Genomic DNA, 22,595 nt, shown 5'->3' with positions numbered 1-22,595 from the left:
CTGGACCCTCAGCCAATGGCGGTGGTCCCTGATGATGTAATCATCAGCGAGGGCTTCCACCAGCAGCAGCTACCTCAGCAGCATCAGCAGCATCAGCAGAGGGCGGGTCCACAGCGCTGTTTCTGCACGGTTAGATAACGCAGGCTCTGAAGGGGAATGCCACCCATTTTTTTTTAACCAGATTTCTGATGGAGACACAGATGAGGATGTAAACATCCATCGTCACGCAGAGTGTGTGGACGTGGACTGATTTGTTTTAGAGCTACAGACCAGCTCCGATTCCTTTAAAACGGTGGCTATACACAACACAAACACAGATGTATTATTAACTATCCAGAAGTAAGATTAGCTAAAATATGAACCCCATACAGGAGCGCTCTAATTCTACAATAACAATGTAGTTGAACTGTTGCTATTCATACTTTAACTGCTTTAACCCTGTTCCTCAACGCTCACAGACCAGCTATGAACATTCTCAGCATGTGCGAGTGGATCAGACACAGCAGTGCTGCTGGAGTTTTTAAACCCTGTGTCCACTCTCTGTCCACTCTGTGAGACACTCCTCCCTCGTTGGTCCACCTTGTAGATGTAGAGTCAGAGACAGTAGCTCATCTGTCGCTGCACAGTGTGTGTCGCTCGTCCTCTAGTCCTTCATCAGTGACACAGGACGCTTTCGGCTGGATGTTTTTGGTCGGTGGACTGTTCTCAGTCCAGACACTGAGGGGTTTAAAAACTCCAGCAGCACTGCTGTGTCTGATCCACTCTACACCAGCACAACACACACTAACACACCACCACCACGTCAGTGTCACTGCAGCGCTGAGGATGATCCACTACCACATCACACCTGCTCTGTGGGGGTCCTGGGAGGGTCCTGAGGGATGTAATAAAGTATTATAGTATTAAAGTAATATAGGACCATGATTTAATGTTTAATGGTGAAAGAGTGCATCAGTGAGCCTTGGCTGTTCAGGACCTTGTCACCAGTCCAACAGATGTCCTTCCTCTGACTACCACCGTCACAAACTGGGCCTATTCACAGTGGCTCAGATCCTTACACTCACCATTTCCCTGCCTCCAACATCAATTGTACACTCACTGCACCTGCGAGAGTGCTCACTGTAACAAGACAATCAGTGTTATTATGTGTGTTATTTTAATATTGTGTGGCTGACCTTAACTTTAAATGAAGTCTAAATGACTCAATAAGATAGATAGATAGATAGATAGATAGATAGATAGATAGATAGATAGATAGATAGGTAGATAGATAGATAGATAGATCTAGGAAAAAAGAAAACTACAACATTATATTAACATGTATTTAACTTTATAATTAGTTTTGATTGAATTATTATAAATAACATCAATAATAATAATTATTTATTATTTAACATGGCGGCACTGTGAGGAGTGTGGTGTGTTCTCTCTGTGTCTGCGTGGGTTTCCTCCGGGTGACTGTCTGTGAGGAGTGTGGTGTGTTCTCCCTGTGTCTGCGTGGGTTTCCTCCGGGTGACTGTCTGTGAGGAGTGTGGTGTGTTCTCTCTGTGTCTGCGTGGGTTTCCTCCGGGTGACTGTCTGTGAGGAGTGTGGTGTGTTCTCTCTGTGTCTGCGTGGGTTTCCTCCGGGTGACTGTCTGTGAGGAGTGTGGTGTGTTCTCTCTGTGTCTGCGTGGGTTTCCTCCGGGTGACTGTCTGTGAGGAGTGTGGTGTGTTCTCTCTGTGTCTGCGTGGGTTTCCTCCGGGTGACTGTCTGTGAGGAGTGTGGTGTGTTCTCTCTGTGTCTGCGTGGGTTTCCTCCGGGTGACTGTCTGTGAGGAGTGTGGTGTGTTCTCTCTGTGTCTGCGTGGGTTTCCTCCGGGTGACTGTCTGTGAGGAGTGTGGTGTGTTCTCTCTGTGTCTGCGTGGGTTTCCTCCGGGTGACTGTCTGTGAGGAGTGTGGTGTGTTCTCTCTGTGTCTGTGTGGGTTTCCTCCGGGTGACTGTCTGTGAGGAGTGTGGTGTGTTCTCTCTGTGTCTGCGTGGGTTTCCTCCGGGTGACTGTCTGTGAGGAGTGTGGTGTGTTCTCTCTGTGTCTGCGTGGGTTTCCTCCAGGTGACTGTCTGTGAGGATTGTGATGTGTTCTCTCTGTGTCTGCGTGGGTAGTTTTGTGTTAAGCTGCAAATGTCAAGTATAAAAAAGCAACAAAAATATGGAAAAATTTAAGCAAGATTTTGCCTTATGCCCTCGGCACAGAGGAAGAACCAGGGGCCACATGTTTCTGTGGTAAAAATCATAGGTGGTACCTGAGGTTCTGGTTTGATACCGGGGTGGTACTGGGTCTAAAACGTTTGAGAACCACTGTCCTAAACAATGTTGGATATAATTGAAGGTTCATTGAGAAAGAAGAGCTCTGTAGCTCTCCCTCTTCGCCCCTCCGCTTTGAGCGTCTCAGATATCGTGTTTCTATTGGTTGGTGCTCAGAGAAGGGGCGAGGTCGTTCAGCGGGGGCGTGGTTTGTAGGGGAAAATGGCGTGGCCTATGAGAGGAGACCGGCTCCTCGTTTCCTATTGGGCAGTCGTAATCAGCTGTTTATAGCGTCAGGGAAAAACAACAGCCGCGCGCCTCTGCAGGTTCTCTCCCCGAGAAACAGGCAGCGAGCCTCGGCATGAGCTCAGAGTGAAGCCGCCTCACACAGCGCCAGCCTCCTTCTTCTCCTCCGCACTCCACGCTCTAGACCCGGAGCCTCTCTGAGGGAGATGTTTGACCTAAAGGGCGGCTGGAACATCTCGTTCGCAGGCTGCGGATTCCTGGGGATATACCACATCGGTGTGGCGAGCTGTTTACTGGAGCAGGCGCCTTACCTCATCCACAGAGCCGGCAGAATATACGGAGCTTCCGCGGGAGCACTGACCGCATCCGTGCTCACCAGCCAGGCGTGCTTAGGTACCTGCTACACCTGTAATACACACACTACACCACACACACACACTACCACATACACACACACACACACTACACCTGTAATACACACACACAACACCACACACACACACACTACCACACACACACACACTACACCTATAACACACACACACTACCACATACACACACACACGCTACACCTGTAATACACACACACACGCTACACCTGTAATACACACACACCCACTACATCATACACACACACTACACCTATAATATAAACACACACACACTACACCTATAACACACACACACACACAACTCCATACACACACACCACCACATACACACACACACAACTCCATACACACACACCACCACATACACACACACACACAACTCCATACACACACACCACCACATACACACACACACACAACACCATACACACACACTACACCTATAACACGCACACACAACTCCATACACACACACACTACACCATAAACACACACTACACCTATAATACACACACACACACAACACCATACACACACACTACACCTATAACACACACACACACACACTAAACCATACACACACTACACCTGTAATACACACACACTACTCCATACACACACTACACCTGTAATACACACACACTACACACTGCTGAGGTACACACTTTACCTGTAATACACCCACTCCACCTTACACACTGCTTAGGTACACATTAACTCTATTATACACACGATTTATACACACACACTACACCACACACACACTACACCTGTAATACACACACACTACACTTCTGAGGCCCTCCCCACACCCAAGGGGGCTGTATTGAGGGGTGAGGGGTGTTAGGATTATGCTAAGGCCCTGTGAATGTTTTTTTTTTTTACTGTTATTAAACAATTAAACTGTCATCATTCTTATAATAGTTAATTTATAACATTAAAACTTGTGACATCACAGAAAAAGAAATCAAAGTTAGCTGTTTTTTGCATTTTACCTTCCATGTGTAGGTCGTATTCTTTAGAGACTCACTGACAGAAGAATAAACATTTCTAATAAATAAAACCTGGATAAAGAAGAGGATGATTTAAGTGCATCTTCCTTCACTTTCTCTTGCTGCTGCACTGTGTAATCAGCATTTTACTGTGCTGCAGTTACTGATGAACCAGTGATAGCCACTGATTACACCGAGAAATGATAAAGAAGCTTTAGCATGGTGCTGAAATACTGCTCCGTTACATCAGTGTGAATTGGACATCACCATATAAATATTTATATATAATGTATGTGTGTGTATATAACTGGTTATCCCTAAATTTTGCCAACATCTCTCCCCAGTTTTTATTCATGGAACTGGTTCCACACATCAGTGAGTGTCCCCTGATTGCACACGGTGCCCCTAGCATCCAGGGCTGCGCCACTAAATGGCTCGACGTTCCGGAGGGGAATGCAAACTGCCCAGATCTGTCACATCTGCTGATAGACTCCCATGCTAGCTACCACCACAGACAGTGTTAGGGGAAGGAGTGGCCCTTCCACACTGTTGTATTTTGATATGGACTTTGTTTGTATCTCAGGACGCTTTGTAAACAATAGTGTTTAAGGTGTAGACGCTGTGAGAGAGGTTTAAGAATCACTTGAGTTTATCGTGTTTTTTGTGAGTTCTGATTGGGCAGGGTCAGGGTTAAGGTAGGACTGACAGACTCACTGTTTTAATATTAAAATCACACAGTGAAAGAGTTTGATTTTTAAATCGCAAGAGCTGCAGTTTTAATTCTAGCCTGCGCTGTCAAGAACAATCCTTTAACAGGGTTTAAATGGGGACATTCAGCTTTTATAACAGAGTTAGAGGAGTCCGCAAAAGCTAGACACTGCGCTGTGAACACTGTGAACAATCAGTGCTCAGAATGAACTCCAGACCTCATTGTATTTGGTTAAAAACAAGGCACATGGAATGAGTAAAGGACGGGACACAGAGTCAAAGTCAGACCCTTTACAGCCCTGTTATGACCGTTTCCCCTCTGAATGTGACTAGATAATGTGCTTGACTCAGCAGTCTAATGATAAAAAGTAGATAATTGCCATAAAGACAGTAGTTAAAGCATTGATTAGAAAATACCAATGACTTTCCAAGAAGAACTGTCAATGATAATCAGTGATTAATGAACCCTCGTTATTCAGTTATTAATGGTAAAGGGGACGTATTATATAAAATAAAAAAATATGTGTGGATCTGGAGCCCACCAACCCACACACTGTGAAACAAGACCTCCCAGTCAGTTTTTTTTTTTGTTGTTGTTGGCCCATAAAATAAATTGTATTGATTTGTGCTGCTTCTACGGTAGAGTGCAGAGACTTTAGAATGGCCCCGCCCCATTGTCTGAGTCTGTCCAATCACAGCGCTGGACCCGTGTTTATGTGAGAGCACAAAGACGAGGTTAAACGCAGCAAAACAGACACAACGAACGCGGAGAAATAAGAGCACTGAGTAAAAAGAAGAAAGAGAACAGAGTGAAAACGGCTAAAAACCAGAGCTTCTGCTCCTCGCTCCTCACTGCTGTGCGCTCGGGGTCGGGGTGAACAGCGAGCGGCTCATTATCATTTAAAGGAACAGGTGCTGAAAGCGGGCGTTCTGAACAGGGGCTGTTTACACAGGGGGAGAACACTGCTGTGGGGTTTGGTCCAAAGTAGTATTTTTGGCTGTGTTTTCTTGCTTGTGTGTCATTTTTGCTGATGTTCTGTTGCAGAGAAATGCTGCGAGGATGTGATTGAAGTGGCTAAAGAGGCCCGGAAACGCAACCTGGGCCCACTGCACCCCACTTTTAACCTGGTGAAGGTTCTGCGCTCTGGGCTGCAGCGGGACCTGCCTGAAGATGCACACACTCGTGCCTCGGGGAAGCTGTGTGTGTCCCTCACGCGGGTCAGTGATGGGGAGAACGTCCTGGTCTCAGATTTCAACTCAAAAGACGAGCTCATTCAGGTCAGACCACCTTGTTGTTGTAGAAATGGCTTTCTTTCTCACCATGAATGCAGTGAAGATATGATTTGCACCTGGAGTGTAGCCTCTGCTCTCCTGGGAAAGCATCACATGACACGTGGATTAGAGGCTGTTCAGCCACATAAACATTAGATAATCAACACATAATCAACACAAACCTACCTTTGAAGAACAGTGTGAAAGGGGCTAATATTACAGTCTGTGATTGTAGAAAAACAAAGCTCTCCTGAATGGTGATAGGGACTTGAAATACAAATGGACAATGAGAGTAGAAACAAGGAGGTGGCTTTAATCGATGTGTAATATACGTGTGCGCACTTATACGGCACATTCTTTGCGTGTGTAATGTTTTATTCTGATTCAGATGATCTCAGACATGACATTAGTGCCGCGCTGTCTGTATTACACCCATTTAGATTAAGGAGCATAAAAGAATGAATCATTCTCTCTCTCTCTCTCTATCTATCTCTCTCTATCTATCTCTCTCTCTCTATCTATCTCTCTCTCTTTCTCTATATCTCTATCTATCTCTTTCTCTCTCTATCTATCTCTCTGTCTCTCTATCTATCTCTCTCTCTCTCTCTCTCTTTCTCTCACTCTCTCTCTCTCTCTCTGTCCCTCTATCTCTATCTCTTTTTTTCTCTCTCTCTCTTTCTCTCTCTCTCTGTCTCTCTCTCTATCTCTCTCTTTTTTTTCTCTCTGTCTCTCTCTCTCTCTCTCTCTCTCTCTTTTTTTTTCTCTCTCTCTCTCTCTTACACTCTTTCTCTCTCTCTACCTCTCTCTTGGTCTCTCTCTCTCTCTCTACCTCTCTCTTGGTCTCTCTCTCTCTCTCTCTCTCTCTCTCTCTCTCTCTCTCTCTTTTTTTTTCTCTCTCTCTCTCTCTCTTACACTCTTTCTCTCTCTCTACCTCTCTCTTGGTCTCTCTCTCTCTCTCTCTCTCTCTCTCTCTCTCTCTCTCTCTCTCCCTCCCTCCCTCCCCTAGGCACTTGTCTGTAGCTGTTTCATCCCTGTGTACTGTGGCCTGATCCCTCCTGCCTTCCGTGGAGTCGTAAGTGTCAATGGTCATTTCTAGAGTGATGTCATTTGAAGCCTGTGGTAATGCCCTGCTTGTTGCAGCAGGTTGTGTCCTGTATCTCTCAGGATTTGGGACTTCGCTACCAGAGTCCACACTGCAGCCTCTGCACTGGAGAACTGAGTCACTAGGGCTCACTGAACACACATGAACCCTACATCACACCATATTAACACAGCCCTCTGTTTTCACGGCCAGGTTCGAGTGAGCTCAGTAGGATTTGCGTGGATACGGGATTTTGATCGGCTTATGAGTATAATGCGTTCTAAGAGGGGGTTCTCAACCACTTTAAGGGCATCCTCATCATTTTTAGAAATCATGGAGGCCTGTGGGTTAACGGAGCACTTTCCATCCCTCCCCTGAGCTTCCCCTCTTCCAGTATCACTCTGCCGAGATTAAATGGGTGTTCACTGGACAGATTAAGAGCTAGCTTTGAAGAGAGACCAGCTTATATAAAATTCTATACATGTTTCACTCTTCAGGCTCCAGATATTATATTTAAGGTGCAGGAGTTCCAGAGTAAAGAGTATTGTGGCGTTTACAGAAGTCTGCTTACGGCTGCTCCAGGGATCCGTACATGGTTGTGCCCAAAATTAATCAGTACCCTATTCACCACATAGTGAGCAATGTAGGGAATAGAGTAGGGGGCTATTGGGAACACGCCTCACTTTGTACAGGATTAAAATATGTTGGGGCGAGCTCCCGGAACCCACAGAGAACGAACTGAAGGCTCTGCAGCTCATAAAAAGGGCCTTGACATACATGAGAGTTTATGAGAGGAGTGTGGGGCAATTTCCACCGTTTTGAAATTCTCCAAAAAAGAGGCGGGACCCTATGGAAAACAAAACCTAACGCTGATTGGACTGTGATACTTAGAGGCGGGACCAACCGTCTGGCAGAGCTTGGTTAATACAGAGCCATTGGTTTTTACTGTAGTAGAATGAAAGAGGTGGTGCGTCGCCCCATCGCCGGCCCCTGTTCCTCACACAGGTCAACAACACTGTTGTAAAAGCAGCCCTGGGTCTGATCACATGTTGTTGACTTTCTGAGTGAAAAGAAGTTCCTCTCCAGAAAATAAACTGCACTGTTGAGCAAAGTGGAAGCGGTCCTGTCTCTGATCTTTGAAAATGTTGATGTATTCATTGCACAGATCTTTAATAATTAATATGAGAATTAAGTCATTTTCCGCTTTTTTTGTGTGTGTTAAAATGTATACTGTCAAAGGTCTACAATTGTGGGGAAACACAGTTCTCTCTAGTGGAAGCTTCATGTCTTTTAAGGTGGAATGGTGTGTTTCAGGGAAAAAATCGACTGCTGTTTGTAGGCGGCTGAAGAGTAACTCGTCTGTAAGTGTTTATTCACTGTTTGAATCACCACAGAAACTCATTTGTAACTCGAGGTGTTTAGAGAGACAGATACAGAGAGAGAGAGAGAGACAGACACAGAGAGAGAGAGACACACACAGAGAGAGAGAGACAGACACAGAGAGAGAGAGAGAGACAGACACAGAGAGAGAGAGACAGAGACAGACACAGAGAGAGAGCGAGAGAGACAGACACAGAGACAGACACAGAGAGAGAGACAGACACAGAGAGAGAGACATACAGACACAGAGAGAGAGAGAGAGACAGACACAGAGAGAGAGAGAGAGAGAGACAGACACAGAGAGAGAGAGAGAGAGAGAGAGAGACAGACAGACACAGAGAGAGAGAGAGTCAGAAAGAGAGAGAGAGAGACATACAGACACACTTAGTTTCCAAGGTCGGGAATCAAACCCCGGTCTTCCTTCTTTACAGCAGCAGTGTTACACTGTGGCGATTGGTTCTGTGTTAAAAGTGTGTAGGCCATGCGTGTGAAGGAGAACGGGAGTTTTATTACGTCTGGACTTTATTCAGACATTGTTTATGGCTCTTGGACCTGAGGCCAGTGGCCAGTTTGCTGCCGGTTGAAGTGCCAGTGTGTCCTAATTACTGCCCGCGCTGAGAAAGCGAACGGAGGTCAGTTCGTAAAAGCACTTTTCCCGGTCAGAAGAGGCCTCTCGAATGAAGTGTCGGATGTTGTCCTGGTGGAGCTGCGGCTGAATGAACGAGGCCCCGATGGTGCCGTTATATAACACTGATCTCCTCTTTCATGTTGGTGCCAGCGAGACCTGGCACTCACTCGGCTGACCCAGAGTGGGCACCTGCACCCGGCTCTGCAGCGGAGAGAGTCCTCACACACACCGTGAAATCAGAAATCTCTCAGTAAAACGAACACCTGTGTCTGTCTCTGACTCTCTCTCTCTGTTCCGTCTCTCTCTTCCTTTCTTTCTTTCCCCTCTTCCTTACTGTCTCTGTGTCCCTCAAACTCTCTGTGTCCCTCTGTTTTACTCTGTTTCTTTCTGTCGTTCTGTCTTTCTTCTGTCTGTCTGCTTCTGTCTCTTTGTCTCTCTCTGCTCTCCAACTCTGCCTTTTTCTCTCACTTCCTCTTTCTTGCTGTCTTCCCCTGCATTCCTCAATCGTCCTGTTTCTGTTTTTCTGTCTCTACTTCTTGTTTTTCGCTGTCTGCTTCTCTCTCTCTCTCATTTCCTTTCCTCTCTCTCTTCTGTCCTCTTTATACACCTCTCTCTCTCTCTCTCTCCCTCTCTCTCTTCCTTTCCTCTCTCTCTTCTGTCCTCTGTATACACCTCTGTGCTCTCTCTCTCTCTCTCTCTCTCTCTCTCTCTCTCTCTCTCTCACTCTCTGCAGAGGTATGTGGATGGAGGGATCAGTGATAACCTGCCTCAGTCTGAGCTGAAGAACACCATCACCATCTCCCCGTTCTCCGGAGAGTGTGACATCTGTCCCAAAGACAATTCCAGCAGTTTCCACGAGCTGCGGCTCACCAACACCAGCATTCAGGTCAACTGGGGAAACATGTACCGACTCAGCAAGGCCCTCTTCCCACCGGAGCCCAAGGTCAGAGCCCTTGGCTTAACGTTGACCCTACCATCGGGAGGTCACTGGTTTGATCTCCGATGATGTATCAGCCGAGGCCAGGAATCCTAGAGAGCCCAACTCCCTGGGGGGTTAGAACGGCCCCTCCTCTCCCCCGTCTCTCTGCTCACGGTGCCAGCTATAGGTTGATGTGAGTGATCTGGGCCCAGTTTCCCAAAAACATCTTAGTGTTAAGATCATCTGTGTCCTCCTCCGGCATTTTCCCCACCCTCTGAGAGTTTCATAGTGCAGTTTCTGCTGTGCTGAACCCAGAGTAGCAATGACAGATGCTCTGTTCTGCTTATTACATAGTGCTCCTTTAAATGAAAATGTGCCACACACAGCTCACACACCCCACGCTTCACAAGCTTTAGCTCGTTTCATTTGTTAACAAAGACATACTGTCTAGTACAAAGGCCTCACTGGAGTTACACACAGCCCCACTGGCACCGTTAATGCATGCATGATTTTACGCACTACATCATCAGCCCACACTATATCACTGACTGCAAATTCACACTGGCCTCCCTGGAGACTAACACCATTAACACTCATATACTTAGGTTACTCTCTCAAATCTCTGGTCAAAGAGGCACTTTTTGAGCTTCTAATGCACTGATCTGCCTCTGTAATTTGTCACTGTGGTGCAATGCGTGTAAAATACTTTTAATAATGAGTGTGTCATAATGCAATACATGATACAGTAAGAGCACTGAGAGCAAATCCTGCTTCACTAGGGCCCCATACTCGTGCCAGTGTGAAACTCACTTCCAGCAGGATGCCGATTACGTAACAGCCAAATCAAATCCGCTCAGGGAACGCAAGCGTCGGGTCTCGCCCCGCTCACAAATCGAATGACAGCTGTTTCAGCTGCTTCAAACTGTGCAGTACATAGAAAAGAGAGCCTGCATTGTCCAGCCGGTGTGGAAATCTGTGTTTCCCAAAAAATCAAACAAGTGCATGGACACACGGTTTCACGCAGAGTGAAATATCTGCATGTTTTCCAGGAAAAAAGAAAGTAATGTGCCTGTGAAGTTGCTCAATCACTGCTTCAGATTTCACAGTATTCATCGCTTCAGTGAAACACAGAACACACTGTGCCCCAGGACATTTACAAACTTTAGACCCCTTCCACTTCACCTTAGAAAAACAGTCAAATCCTTGAATATCACTAAACATCCTAAATATCGCCACTGACAAGTGGATGAATGTCGAAACAAGGAGGTCACTTTGATGGTTATAGTTGATAGGTTCACTTTTGTGGAGGTGAGGAGGGACTAGAAAGGCCCCCGGTTCCTATCACCACCTCCGTGAAGGAAGTCTGAGTGGATTTTCTTCTGCCTCCGGCATGTTTGCTTTAGGGGGTGATGACTGTTCCTGTGCTGCAGTGTGTGTAGGTCTCACCCCTGTATGGGTGCCGGTGTAACGGTTTTGACGGTGGGTTTTTTGGCCTTACCTCTCGGCGGTTTCAATGTTGTGGCTGATCGACATACAGTTCGTAATGAAGTTAATATAATCCTCCAAATGGTTTGTCAGGGGGGGAAACACACACAAAAAACACAATGTTCTGATTCTGCTCCGCTACTTACATCAAGTGCAGAGACTTTGCCCCGCCCCCTCGTCTGAGTCTGTCCAATCACAGCGCTGGACCCGTGTTTATGTGAGAGCACAAACACGAGGTTAAACTCAGCGAAACAGACACAACGAGCGCGGAGAAATAAGAGCACTGAGTAAAAACGGAGAAGAAAGAGAACAGAGTGAAAACGGCTAAAAACCAGAGCTTCTGCTCCTCGCTCCTCACTGCTGTGCGCTCGGGGTCGGGGTGAACAGCGAGCGGCTCGTTATCATTTAAAGGAACAGGTGCTGAAAGCGGGCGTTCTGAACAGGGGCTGTTTACACAGGGGGAGAACACTGCTGTGGGATTTGATCCAGATCTGTGTTGCACTGTGGAAAATGGGGAGTTAAGGATGTTGTAGTAGAGTGGTACACACTTTTTCTCTGATGTCTCACAGATGCTGGCGGAGATGTGTCAGAACGGATACAAAGACGCCTTCCGCTTCCTCAAAGAAAACAGTGAGTACTCTTCACTCTTCAGTTAAAGAAGGAAACACCATCATTGTTTGATTGTGAAGGACTTTTCAGACTTTTAGTGAGCGTTGCCATGGAAACATCACTTATTAAAATGTCTGTTTATGACAACAGAGTTTAGCAATGTTTGTTTATTTGAGGTGGGAAAATGGAGGAAGATGCTGCATACTTTCTTCTTTATTGTGGGGCTGTGATTTCAGTTAGCATTAGCAATTATGATATTAGCACGTTTATAGCAAATGAACTCTGGATCTTGAACTGGTTAGAAACTTGAAACTTGGGTTTTCACAAAAGCAGGCTACATCTCTCCTTCACAAAACAGTAGAAGAAAGGCATCATGGTCCAAAACATGTGTCAGTGTCCGGCGACCATTCTTAGAGTAACGCAACTGGCCACTGATTCCCTTTCATTTTTTTTTTAGCCACACTGGCTTTTTGGGTGAACTCTAGCTTTAATGATGTCCTATGACCCTTTAGATCTGTTGGGAACCCAGTGTCCAAGCACTGACCTGGTCCTGATGCAGGACACACCCACCTGCTGCTGCTCTGGAGACAAAAACACAGTCGTCTCCGAATCCACGAAGGAATGGATGCTGCGGAGACTTAGCCTCTTGAGGAAGCACCACTGGTGGTTGGACGAGCAGCTTGTTAATAACTTGCCTACTCCCATTAAGAAAGGTAAGAGCTTTCGAATGTCTTTGTAATTAATTATTTAAACTATTGCCACAAAAAAAGCCACAATGTAAAAGTTTGTCACACATTTCTATACACATAAATATATCATTTTCACACATGCATAAGATAGTTCAGCCATAATTAATAATTATCAGACACAGATAATCCATCAGATATTCAGGAACGTCTTGCAGATCAATCAGTAAATTAAGACAAAGCATTATGTGAAAGCTTCATGACTGAACTAACACAAAACCCTCCTCCAGAGGGCGCTATATAGGTTATGTCTTGCCCGCAATAATTAGTGCAGCAATTTCTAAATGAAGCCTTTTTCGAAATTACTTAAGTCCAGAAAAAAAGTACGTCATTAACGTATATTAACGATGTCCTTCACACCGAGTCCGAAAAAAATAACGTACGTCATTAACATATATTAACAATGTCCTTCATACCGAGACAGACAAAAAACGCACATCATTAATGTATATTAACGATGTCCTTCACACCGAGTCTGAAAAAAAGTACGTCATTAACGTATATTAATGATGTCCTTCACACCGAGTCCGAAAAAAAACGCACGTCATTAACGTATATTAACGATGTCCTTCACACTGAGTCTGAAAAAAACGTATGTCATTAACGTATATTAACTATGTCCTTCACACAGAGTCCGAAAAAAAAATGCACGTCATTAACGCATATTAACGATGTCCTTCACACCGAGTCCAAAAAAAAACACACGTCATTAACGTATATTAACAATGTGCTTCACACCAAGTCTGAAAAAAACGTACATCATTAACGTATATTAACGATGTCCTTCACACCGAGTCTGAAAAAACCGTACATCATTAACGTATATTAACTATGTCCTTCACACCGAGTCCGAAAAAAATGCAGATCATTAACGTATATTAACGATGTCCTTCACATGACTCGGAAAATGACGGACTGTGACGCTGCGTCAGATTTTGAATTAGAACCTGTTCTATTTTCTGAGTTTGACGGATGTGCAGGCCGACCAATCAGAGTGCCGTTGTCATGGTTACAAACCAAACAAATGAGCAGGATGGCAGCAGCTGAACACAAATCTTAATAAACAAGCAACACAATGAGAACTAAACTGTGGCGGTTAAAGAAAATACAATCCCTTTTACTGAGAGGAGCCACACGCAGAAGCAGAGCCTCACACTCCCCCAGTGACCTTCAGTGTGAAAAGGCCTTTAGAGCTGCCAGCTCCGCACTTGGCAGCACTGCTTTTATTTCTAGACTGCTTCATTACTCAGATCATTACACACAGCCCTCACTCATGTGGTTGCTGTTGGTCACACACTTGTGAGGGCCACACCTTTAACATTCAAACTCCTAAGATCCCGTCCGAAATATCCCCCAGATCCTGAGTTAATCCACATTAATGCAGTTGAAATTGTATTATGAACTGGTCTGTAAGCAAGCGTGTGTGTTTGTGTGTTTGTGTGTGTGTAGTGTTCTGTGAAGCGTGTCAGGAGAAACACGGCCTGTTTTCTCAGCTCACTGGTCTGTTGCCGGTGCGTGTGGCCTCCTACATGCTAATGCCCTGCACGCTGCCGGTGGAGTCGGCTTACTCCGCAGTCCAGAGGTATGAGCTCTGACCCTCTCTCTTCCTCCCACAGCTCATACACAGTCTAACATTACACAGAAATGTGAATCTGAACGTGCTATTAGTCATACACCCTCTATGCTGCTTTGTACTGTGGCGCCACCTGCTGACAATATTGCAAATATTAAATATTAAATATCCCTCTTCAGTGTTCTGATCACGAGGGGACTGTGTTACGCATAGCCACTTACACCTGGCAGGTGAGCTCCGAGATCTGAGCTACTCCGATGTTTTACCTGTGCATTTATAACACAGTTTATTAGGCATTTTTGTTGCTGTCAGTGATTCTCAGGTCCTTAGTGGTAATGCTATAATTATTATGGGGTGTTTTGCTTCCCTGAGCACCTCTGATAGATATATCAAACTTTTTAATTATATCTGAATAGCAACAAAAAATCTTTAAAAATGACATCGCAATATTGGCCACACGGTGGAGCAGCAGGTAGTGTCTCTGTCACAGCTCCAGGGTCCTGGAGGTTGTGGGTTCGAGTCCCGCTCCGGGTGACTGTCTGTGAGGAGTGTGGTGTGTTCTCCCTGTGTCTGCGTGGGTTTCCTCCAGGTGACTGTCTAAGAGGAGTGTGGTGTGTTCTCCCTGTGTCTGCGTGGGTTTCCTCCAGGTGACTGTCTAAGAGGAGTGTGGTGTGTTCTCCCTGTGTCTGCGTGGGTTTCCTCCGGGTGACTGTCTGTGGGGAGTATGGTGTGTTCTCCCTGTGTCTGCGTGGGTTTCCTCTGGGTGACTGTCTGTGGGGAGTGTGGTGTGTTCTCCCTGTGTCTGCGTGGGTTTCCTCCGGGTGACTGTCTGTGAGGAGTGTGGTGTGTTCTCCCTGTGTCTGTGTGGGTTTCCTCCGGGTGACTGTCTGTGAGGAGTGTGGTGTGTTCTCCCTGTGTCTGTGTGGGTTTCCTCTGGGCGTTGGTATGTGGATTGGAGACTCAAATGTGTCCATAGGTGTGAGTGTGTGAGTGAATGTGTGAGTGTCTGTCGCCCTGTGAAGGACTGGCTCCCCCTCCAGGGTGAGTTTCTGCCCTGTGTCCGATGATTCCGGGTAGGCTCCCGACCCACCACGACCCCGACCCGGAGTTACAGACAATGAATGAATGATATTGAGAAGCTATAACCTGCCTCTTGTAGATATGACATGGAAAATGAGAACAGTGTGAATGTTCTTTTTGTGTCAAGCAGCAAAGAAGCTCTAAATAAAGCATTATACAACTGTTTAAATAAAAAGCAGGTGTCGTCTTAGCCGTGTAGCACTGCAGCACTTCAGCAAATAACCTACTCTTTGTTACACTTTCTTACACTGAAGACCCATAAACTGAACTCTATTCTCCACCAGAGGGTGCTGTAGAACCTGTGTCTAACAGCATCTTTTTAGTCAAATCAAGGAAACACTGAAAGGTATGGCGTCAAAATAGTCTAAAGTTCTGAGAACCAAAAAACACTATCCATAAGCAATAAATGACATTCTGTAATTGAGAAAACTGTGATGAATATTGAGAGTTATAATAAACAGGTTTCTAACGAGAATATTTCTGTGTGTAATCGTCTATTTTTGAGTTTAATTTTCTTGAAGAATCTTTTTCTCAGTCTCGCTTTCGGCTCCGGAGGTGTCTCACTTATAACGGGGGTCGGGATCTAGAAAGTCATTGGCTGCTGAAGTTAAGCCCCGCCCACTCAGCAGATTCTGCACACTGTCAGCGAGAGCGCTGCAATCTGACCGTGACCGGTAAACACGGGTAGCATATCAACTACTTTTAACGATTGTGTCTTTTATTAATGCACAGTTTGTCAGAGGCTTAGAGTCGTTTCCAATCAGGGTCAGGGTGTGCAGAATCTACTGGGTGGGCGTGGCTTAACGTTAGCAGCCAATGACTGTCTAGATCCCGACACCGTAAAAAGCGAGAAACTTCTGGAGGCGACAGTGAGACTGAGGGAAGTGCAGCTGAGAAAAGGCAAAACTGAAAGCGAAAACGGATTCTTCAAGAAAATTACACACAAAAAACAGACGATTACACACAGAAATATTCTTGTTACAAACCTGTTTATTATAACTCTCAATATTCATCACAGTTTTCTCAATTACAGAATGTCTTTTATAGGTTATGGATTCTGTTTATTGGTTCTCAGAACTTTAGAACCTATTTTGACACCATAGAAAGGCAAAACCTGGACAGCTCAGCACACTTGGAGGAGAACACTAACTGCCCAGATCTGTTATGCCGTCTAAGAGACTGAGCTTGTGAAGAGGAGATCCTACCCTCCCAGAGAGAGCAAGACAACTTCACATTGTCAAACTTAGCTTCTTCAGCTCCCTCTAGTGGAGAATAGGGTTCATCTCCCAGTTCCTAGTAGAAAGTTTGCAATAGAAGCTTCTTTGCACATTGTTTTTGTTGCAATTCATTCATTCATTCATTCATTATCTGTAACCCTTATCCAGTTCAGGGTCGCGGTGGGTCCAGAGCCTACCTGGAATCATTGGGCGCAAGGTAGGAATACACTCTGGAGGGGGCGCCAGTCCTTCACAGGGCAACACAGACACACTCACACACACACACACACCGGAGCAAGACACAGAGAGAACACACTACACTCCTCACAGACAGTCACCCGGAGCGGGAATCAAACCCACAACCTCCACGCCCCTGGAGCTGTGTGACTGCGACATCTACCTGCTGCTCCACTGTGCCGCCCTGTTGCAATTCAAGATACGTTTAAATGCTCTGACTCATTCTTCATAGGTGCTCTTCATAAGAAAATGACCACATAAGAATTGTAGTATGAACCAAGAGCTCTCCAAGCACTGACTACAACGCAGAGCCTCTAATAAATTGGCATAAATTCACAGATGAAAAAGGGATGTGACAAGAACTTAAACTGACAGGAGGGGGCATCACAAATGTTTTAGAAATCAGAGGTGGTCAGGGATGATTGTGACCATGTTCCAATTAAATATTCACTATCACTGAGTGCGTGTAACTCTTAAAAACCTCACATTTTTCAAGCTGAATGAAATTAGATGAACTAATTTGCCTCAATAACAATGTGCATCCTTGCATCAGTAATTCCTTAAATACTCTACTATTAAATCATAATGGAACTCCAGTTCCTTTGGTTGGAGGATTGAATCATAACCTGAACCCCACTTATGATTTCCTGGGATTTATTTGAATGCCATCAACATTACAACATCTGTCTGCGTCCTCTGACCGTAAACTCCTCCATGAACAGGTTTGTGGAGTGGATTCCAGAGGTGCCTGCGGACGCACGCTGGATTTACCAGGTGGTTGGGAGCGTTTACAAACACGTCTGGAAGGGTGTGTCCTCAAATCCTGGCAGGTGAGGGTGCACACATCGCCCAAACTGTAACTTTAAAAGTGTAATGTTTTGAGCAATGAGAGCATCACTGAGCTCAGAGGCTCATGTTGGAGGGTTACTTTATCACAAACGCCACAGGTATTGGATGTAGCTCTGTTAGTCTTGTGTGTGTGTCGTGGACGTGGGTTAACCATTATCTGCTACACAGGACTGAGCTGTTGTAAAACAGAATGCGACAGCCATAAATATCTTCAGAGTCCTGGGGCACTGTCGTAAAGTTTATCTGATGTGCGCTGGTTGTTACGTTAGTGAATGTGAGCTTCCAAATTGTTTTAAATGTTAAGAGAAGTGGTGTAATGCAACTAAAGGAAAGAACTATTTACAACATGCAACTGCTCAGTGTGCGATGGTCTTTTGGTGATGGTTTACCCTGAAGATCAAAGGAACACCTTGTGTTGTTACCTTAAAATTGTGGCTTCAAAATCATTGAGATGCTTCGCGGATTGCCCTTATCTTCAATGAGGAATTCACATTTGTAAACCTAAGTGAATTTCCATCAACAAAAAATTGGTTCCCAAACCAGAAACATTTGTTCCCAGCTCTTCATTGTGAACCGTGATGGTGTCTGTGGGCGTGTGGAGATAAAGAAGCTCCAGAAAGATCTCAGACAGTGGCGGATGCTGGTCTTTCAAGGAGGGGAAGCTCAATTTCGGCCTACATCATAAAATGTGTCGGTTTATTTATACGTAAATTCTACCCTCCGTTCCTTTTCAAGAAAATGATCTGTGACCCTGTCGTACCAACAAGGCGTCTTTTCAGGGACTTGACTAGTGTCCTCTCAATGGCCAGCAGAGCTAGGCTGCTTAAATGGCCTTGGCCCATGTGAAGTGTGTCCGCCTGTGCTCCCACGGATCTTTACACCAAAGGATCGCTGATTCGCTCATTTCGCTGTCAATCAAAAAGGGATTCAGCCTCAGACAGATCATCCAATCATCATGCAGAAGCTGAGCGTCCGGGCCAGCCGAGGCCAGCCCACTGCCCCATAGACCCCCAGAGACGCTGAGCGTCCGATGGGCGGGACAAAGCCCAGCATTTATCCAATGACTCGTCTCGTTTCGCTGCTTCGCAATTGAACTCTGTGGACGCTCAGCGTCTGTTTAAAGCACTGTGAAGCTGCGGGAATGATTGAGAGGAAAGCCTCGTCTTTACCAGTGATAAGAAGCTGATTCTGAACAAAAGTTGAGCGTGTTGTAGTGCATATTTATTCAATGACATGTACACACAACAGTCTATATTTGATCACTTATTTTTTTGACATTTTAGGGGAAGCTGAGCTTAGAGCAGTCTTAGAGCGATCACCGCTGATCTCAGAGCCTCAAATAAAGTGTTATCACGCAGTGAAGCTGGACGAGTCGTGAACAGCACGGCGTATCGTCCTCGATTGTGTTCTGGGTGAAAGACCAGAGAACCAGACTGATATGTTTAGAAATGGGAGAATGGAAAACTGGAAATAATTGTTTATCCAGTTTCTGATTTGGAAAAACACTAGGAATTAAAATGACATTTAAAAGAGGAATGACTCCAGACAAGTTGGATACTTGTCTCTGATTTTCTCTCTGTTCACGAGCTCCGGAGGACGGCTCAGAGCTCAGTGTCATTTACAGTGAATAAACCATGATTCTGTCCTGACACGGTCCATTTATCTGTGGCGCTGAATACAGCCACTGAGATGCTGGAAAAGAGCAACCCCACAGCGCCCCCTGCTGATGACGTATCCTTGGGCCGGTTCACTGGAGAAGACAAAGGTTCCAAGGTCCTTGAACGGAACTGGTTCAAGATCCGTAGCTGGAAAACGGCTATAAGCTGTAATAGAGCCTTGTTGCTACCCTGGGCTCAGCACTGCAGTAACTGCACTATGTAACTTTTGGAGGAGGGTAGGAGACCCCTCCCCCACACACGCCACTCCCTCTTGATTTCAGCATAGGGCTCTAAAAGTGAATTACTCTCTGCAACTGTAGGAGGAGCCTAGGAGCTTAAATATAAATCATACTTAGTGATGCTTTAAAGCGCCTCACCGCAGCTACATTCAGTCAAATGAATGAGTGAGTGGTGTTCAGACCTGTGTTGGATGTTGATCTTCTGATGCTCTTATGCTGTTGTTTATTGCAGTGGTATTCCGATGCGACGGTGTGTGAGTGGGCCGCCTGCGCTAGACCTGCCTCCACCTGTCCTGGAGCCTGATGGACGCCTGCCGTTTTCTGCTGCCGATCTCCAAAGTTATGGCTGGGATTTACCCACCAGCCAACAGCAGCCTCTCAGTTCCGACACTGAACAGGTCTGCTTCTTCCTCGGCGCGCAGGACGACTCTTACAGCTGAACCCACCAGAAAACACACAGACAATGTGTCTGGACATAAGTGGACAATGGCTAAGAGCCCTGCCTCTGTCACGTGCCCCTTAAGCTACACACACAGAGTTTATACAGATGCACTTGACTCACTTTAAGAACCAAAGACATGTTTTTTTATCTTTCTTTTCTTTCCTGTAACCACTGACCCACAGTGATCTGGACTAGTCTGGGCACCCCTGGTCTAGTTACATGTGTTGTTTATTGTGTACTGGGAATTAGTACACATCCTCCACATTCTGCCCATTTAATGTGCTGCTGGGGGAAAATAAACATACAGTCTGGCCTTGGTAAAAGTTACAGCACATTTCATTCGTTCATTCATTCATTCATTCACCCTTTGTCAGTGATTTATCCTGATGAGGGTCTTAATTTATCTGGAGCTTATTCTAAATTACTGGGCACAAGGTAGGGACACATCTTCAGCGGGCATCACACACTCACCCTGTCACTCACACACTCACCCAGTCACTCACACACTCACCCAGTCACTCACACCCGTGGACAGTTTCACACACTCACCCAGTCACACACACAATCTAAGTCAGAGCAATTGGAAGAAACTGACACAGATACAGGGAGAACAGACCACACTCCTCACTGTGCCGCTCACTCATTTTATAAAATTATGTTGTCACCTGTTAACCTCAGAAAAGATCATATTTCATGAATATATTTTGTAGCGGATATTGATTTATTTGTCATTTGACCAGGGCTCTTCTCGTCTGCATACGACGCTAGGTCTCAGCTCCTAAAGCACAATAAGAAAGTAAATGTTCCATTATAATTTGATATGAACATATATCACCATGTGTTTTCACAGTACCCCACTCAGATATATTACCCATGCCCACTGTTAATGACTCAGTGCCTTATGTCAGAGTGTATACTAGGAATATAAAATACTGTAACACTTTACACAGTAAACCTGGGGTTTTGTAAACGGTGCTCTTTTGGAATAATTGGTTGGACACGTAAACAGCAGCTGTACGTTATGAGTGTGAAATACTCACCATTTCTCTTGAGCACAAACTGCAACACACCATGCAGTAGATCCTGTGATTTACACCCATTCAATGTCCATTATTCGTTTGTTTATATAGTTAAACAGGTACCTTATTCCAACATCTGACATCCTTTACAACGACCGAAATGAAAATGCATTTCAAGTAGTTTCTGGACTCTGGACAAGCACTTACCAACAACAAATAAAACTTGATTAAAAAAATTCAAGTCTTAAAAAAATAAATAAAGAAATATGTGTGTGTGTGTGTATGGATGTGTGTGTGTGTGTGTGTGTGTGTGTGTGTGTGTGTGTGTGTGTCATGACGCACAGTGTTTCTGGAAGCTCCAGTCGTGGAGTGGTGCTGTAGTGTGAAGTTACTTGGCGCACAGTGTTTCTGGAAGCTCCAGTCGTGGAGTGGTGCTGTAGTGTGAAGTTACTTGGCGCACAGTGTTTCTGGAAGCTCCAGTCGTGGAGTGGTGCTGTAGTGTGAAGTTACTTGGGGAAACATTGCTACAAAATGTAAGATTATGACTTGTACTCAACCAATAAATAATGTCAGCGTATGGTGATATCTGGAGCCATATCAAATCTTTGTGCATGTGTGTGTCTCTGTGTGTGTGTGTTTCTGTATGTTTTGAACTTGACTGAAGAACAGATAAAGTAGTTGCAGTGATGTGCACTAGACAACTCCACAGGACAATATCTAGACAACAAACCTAGCTGATAAACTGGTTCATAGTATATATTCTCACTGTGTCCGCATGGGTTTCCTCCAGGTGACTGTCTGTGAGGAGTGTGGTGTGTTCTCACTGTGTCCGCATGGGTTTCCTCCAGGTGACTGTCTGTGAGGAGTGTGGTGTGTTCTCTCTGTGTCCGCATGGGTTTCCTCCGGGTGACTGTCTGTGAGGAGTGTGGTGTGTTCTCACTTTGTCCGCATGGGTTTCCTCCAGGTGACTGTCTGTGAGGAGTGTGGTGTGTTCTCTCTGTGTCCGCATGGGTTTCCTCCGGGTGACTGTCTGTAAGGAGTGTGGTGTGTTCTCACTGTGTCCGCATGGGTTTCCTCCAGGTGACTGTCTGTGAGGAGTGTGGTGTGTTCTCTCTGTGTCCGCATGGGTTTCCTCCAGGTGACTGTCTGTGAGGAGTGTGGTTTGTTCTCCCTGTGTCTGCATGGGTTTCCTCCAAGTGACTGTCTGTGAGGAGTGTGGTGTGTTCTCTCTGTGTCTGCGTGGGTTTCCTCCGGGTGACTGTCTGTGAGGAGTGTGGTGTGTTCTCCCTGTGTCTGCGTGGGTTTCCTCCGGGTGACTGTCTGTGAGGAGTGTGGTGTGTTCTCTCTGTCTCTGCGTGGGTTTCCTCCGGGTGACTGTCTGTGAGGAGTGTGGTGTGTTCTCTCTGTGTCTGCGTGGGTTTCCTCCGGGTGCTCTGGTTTCGCCCCACAGTCCAAAAACACACGTTGGTAGGTGGATTAGAGACTCAAATAGTGTCCATATGTGTGAGTGAGTGTGTGTCGCCCTGTGAAGGACTGGCG

The 22,595-nt window shown here is 45.6% G+C and overlaps 1 protein-coding gene across 3 annotated transcripts; it reads left to right on the top strand.

Annotated features, from left to right (window-relative positions):
* The first annotated feature begins 2,560 nt into the window (after window positions 1-2,560).
* Window positions 2,561-21,607, top strand: pnpla3 (patatin-like phospholipase domain containing 3). Of its 3 annotated transcripts, XM_066669733.1 has the most exons (9): window positions 2,561-2,923; window positions 5,668-5,900; window positions 6,901-6,966; window positions 9,717-9,926; window positions 11,957-12,017; window positions 12,509-12,709; window positions 14,192-14,324; window positions 17,572-17,679; window positions 19,828-21,607. In XM_066669733.1, the coding sequence occupies exons 1-9, from the start codon at window positions 2,737-2,739 to the stop codon at window positions 20,033-20,035; spliced, it is 1,407 nt and encodes a 468-aa protein (XP_066525830.1). In that variant the 5' UTR covers window positions 2,561-2,736; the 3' UTR covers window positions 20,036-21,607. The 3 variants fall into 3 exon arrangements, with proteins under 3 accessions (XP_066525830.1, XP_066525831.1, XP_066525832.1); XM_066669734.1 differs by lacking the exon at window positions 6,901-6,966; XM_066669735.1 differs by lacking the exon at window positions 9,717-9,926.
* Window positions 21,608-22,595: the final 988 nt, after the last annotated feature.

The sequence above is a fragment of the Hoplias malabaricus genome, chromosome 4 (genome assembly GCF_029633855.1).
Source record: "Hoplias malabaricus isolate fHopMal1 chromosome 4, fHopMal1.hap1, whole genome shotgun sequence".
NCBI lineage: Eukaryota > Metazoa > Chordata > Actinopteri > Characiformes > Erythrinidae > Hoplias > Hoplias malabaricus.
Note: the sequence above shows the minus strand (reverse complement) of the source record. Positions and strands in the feature narration are given on the sequence as shown.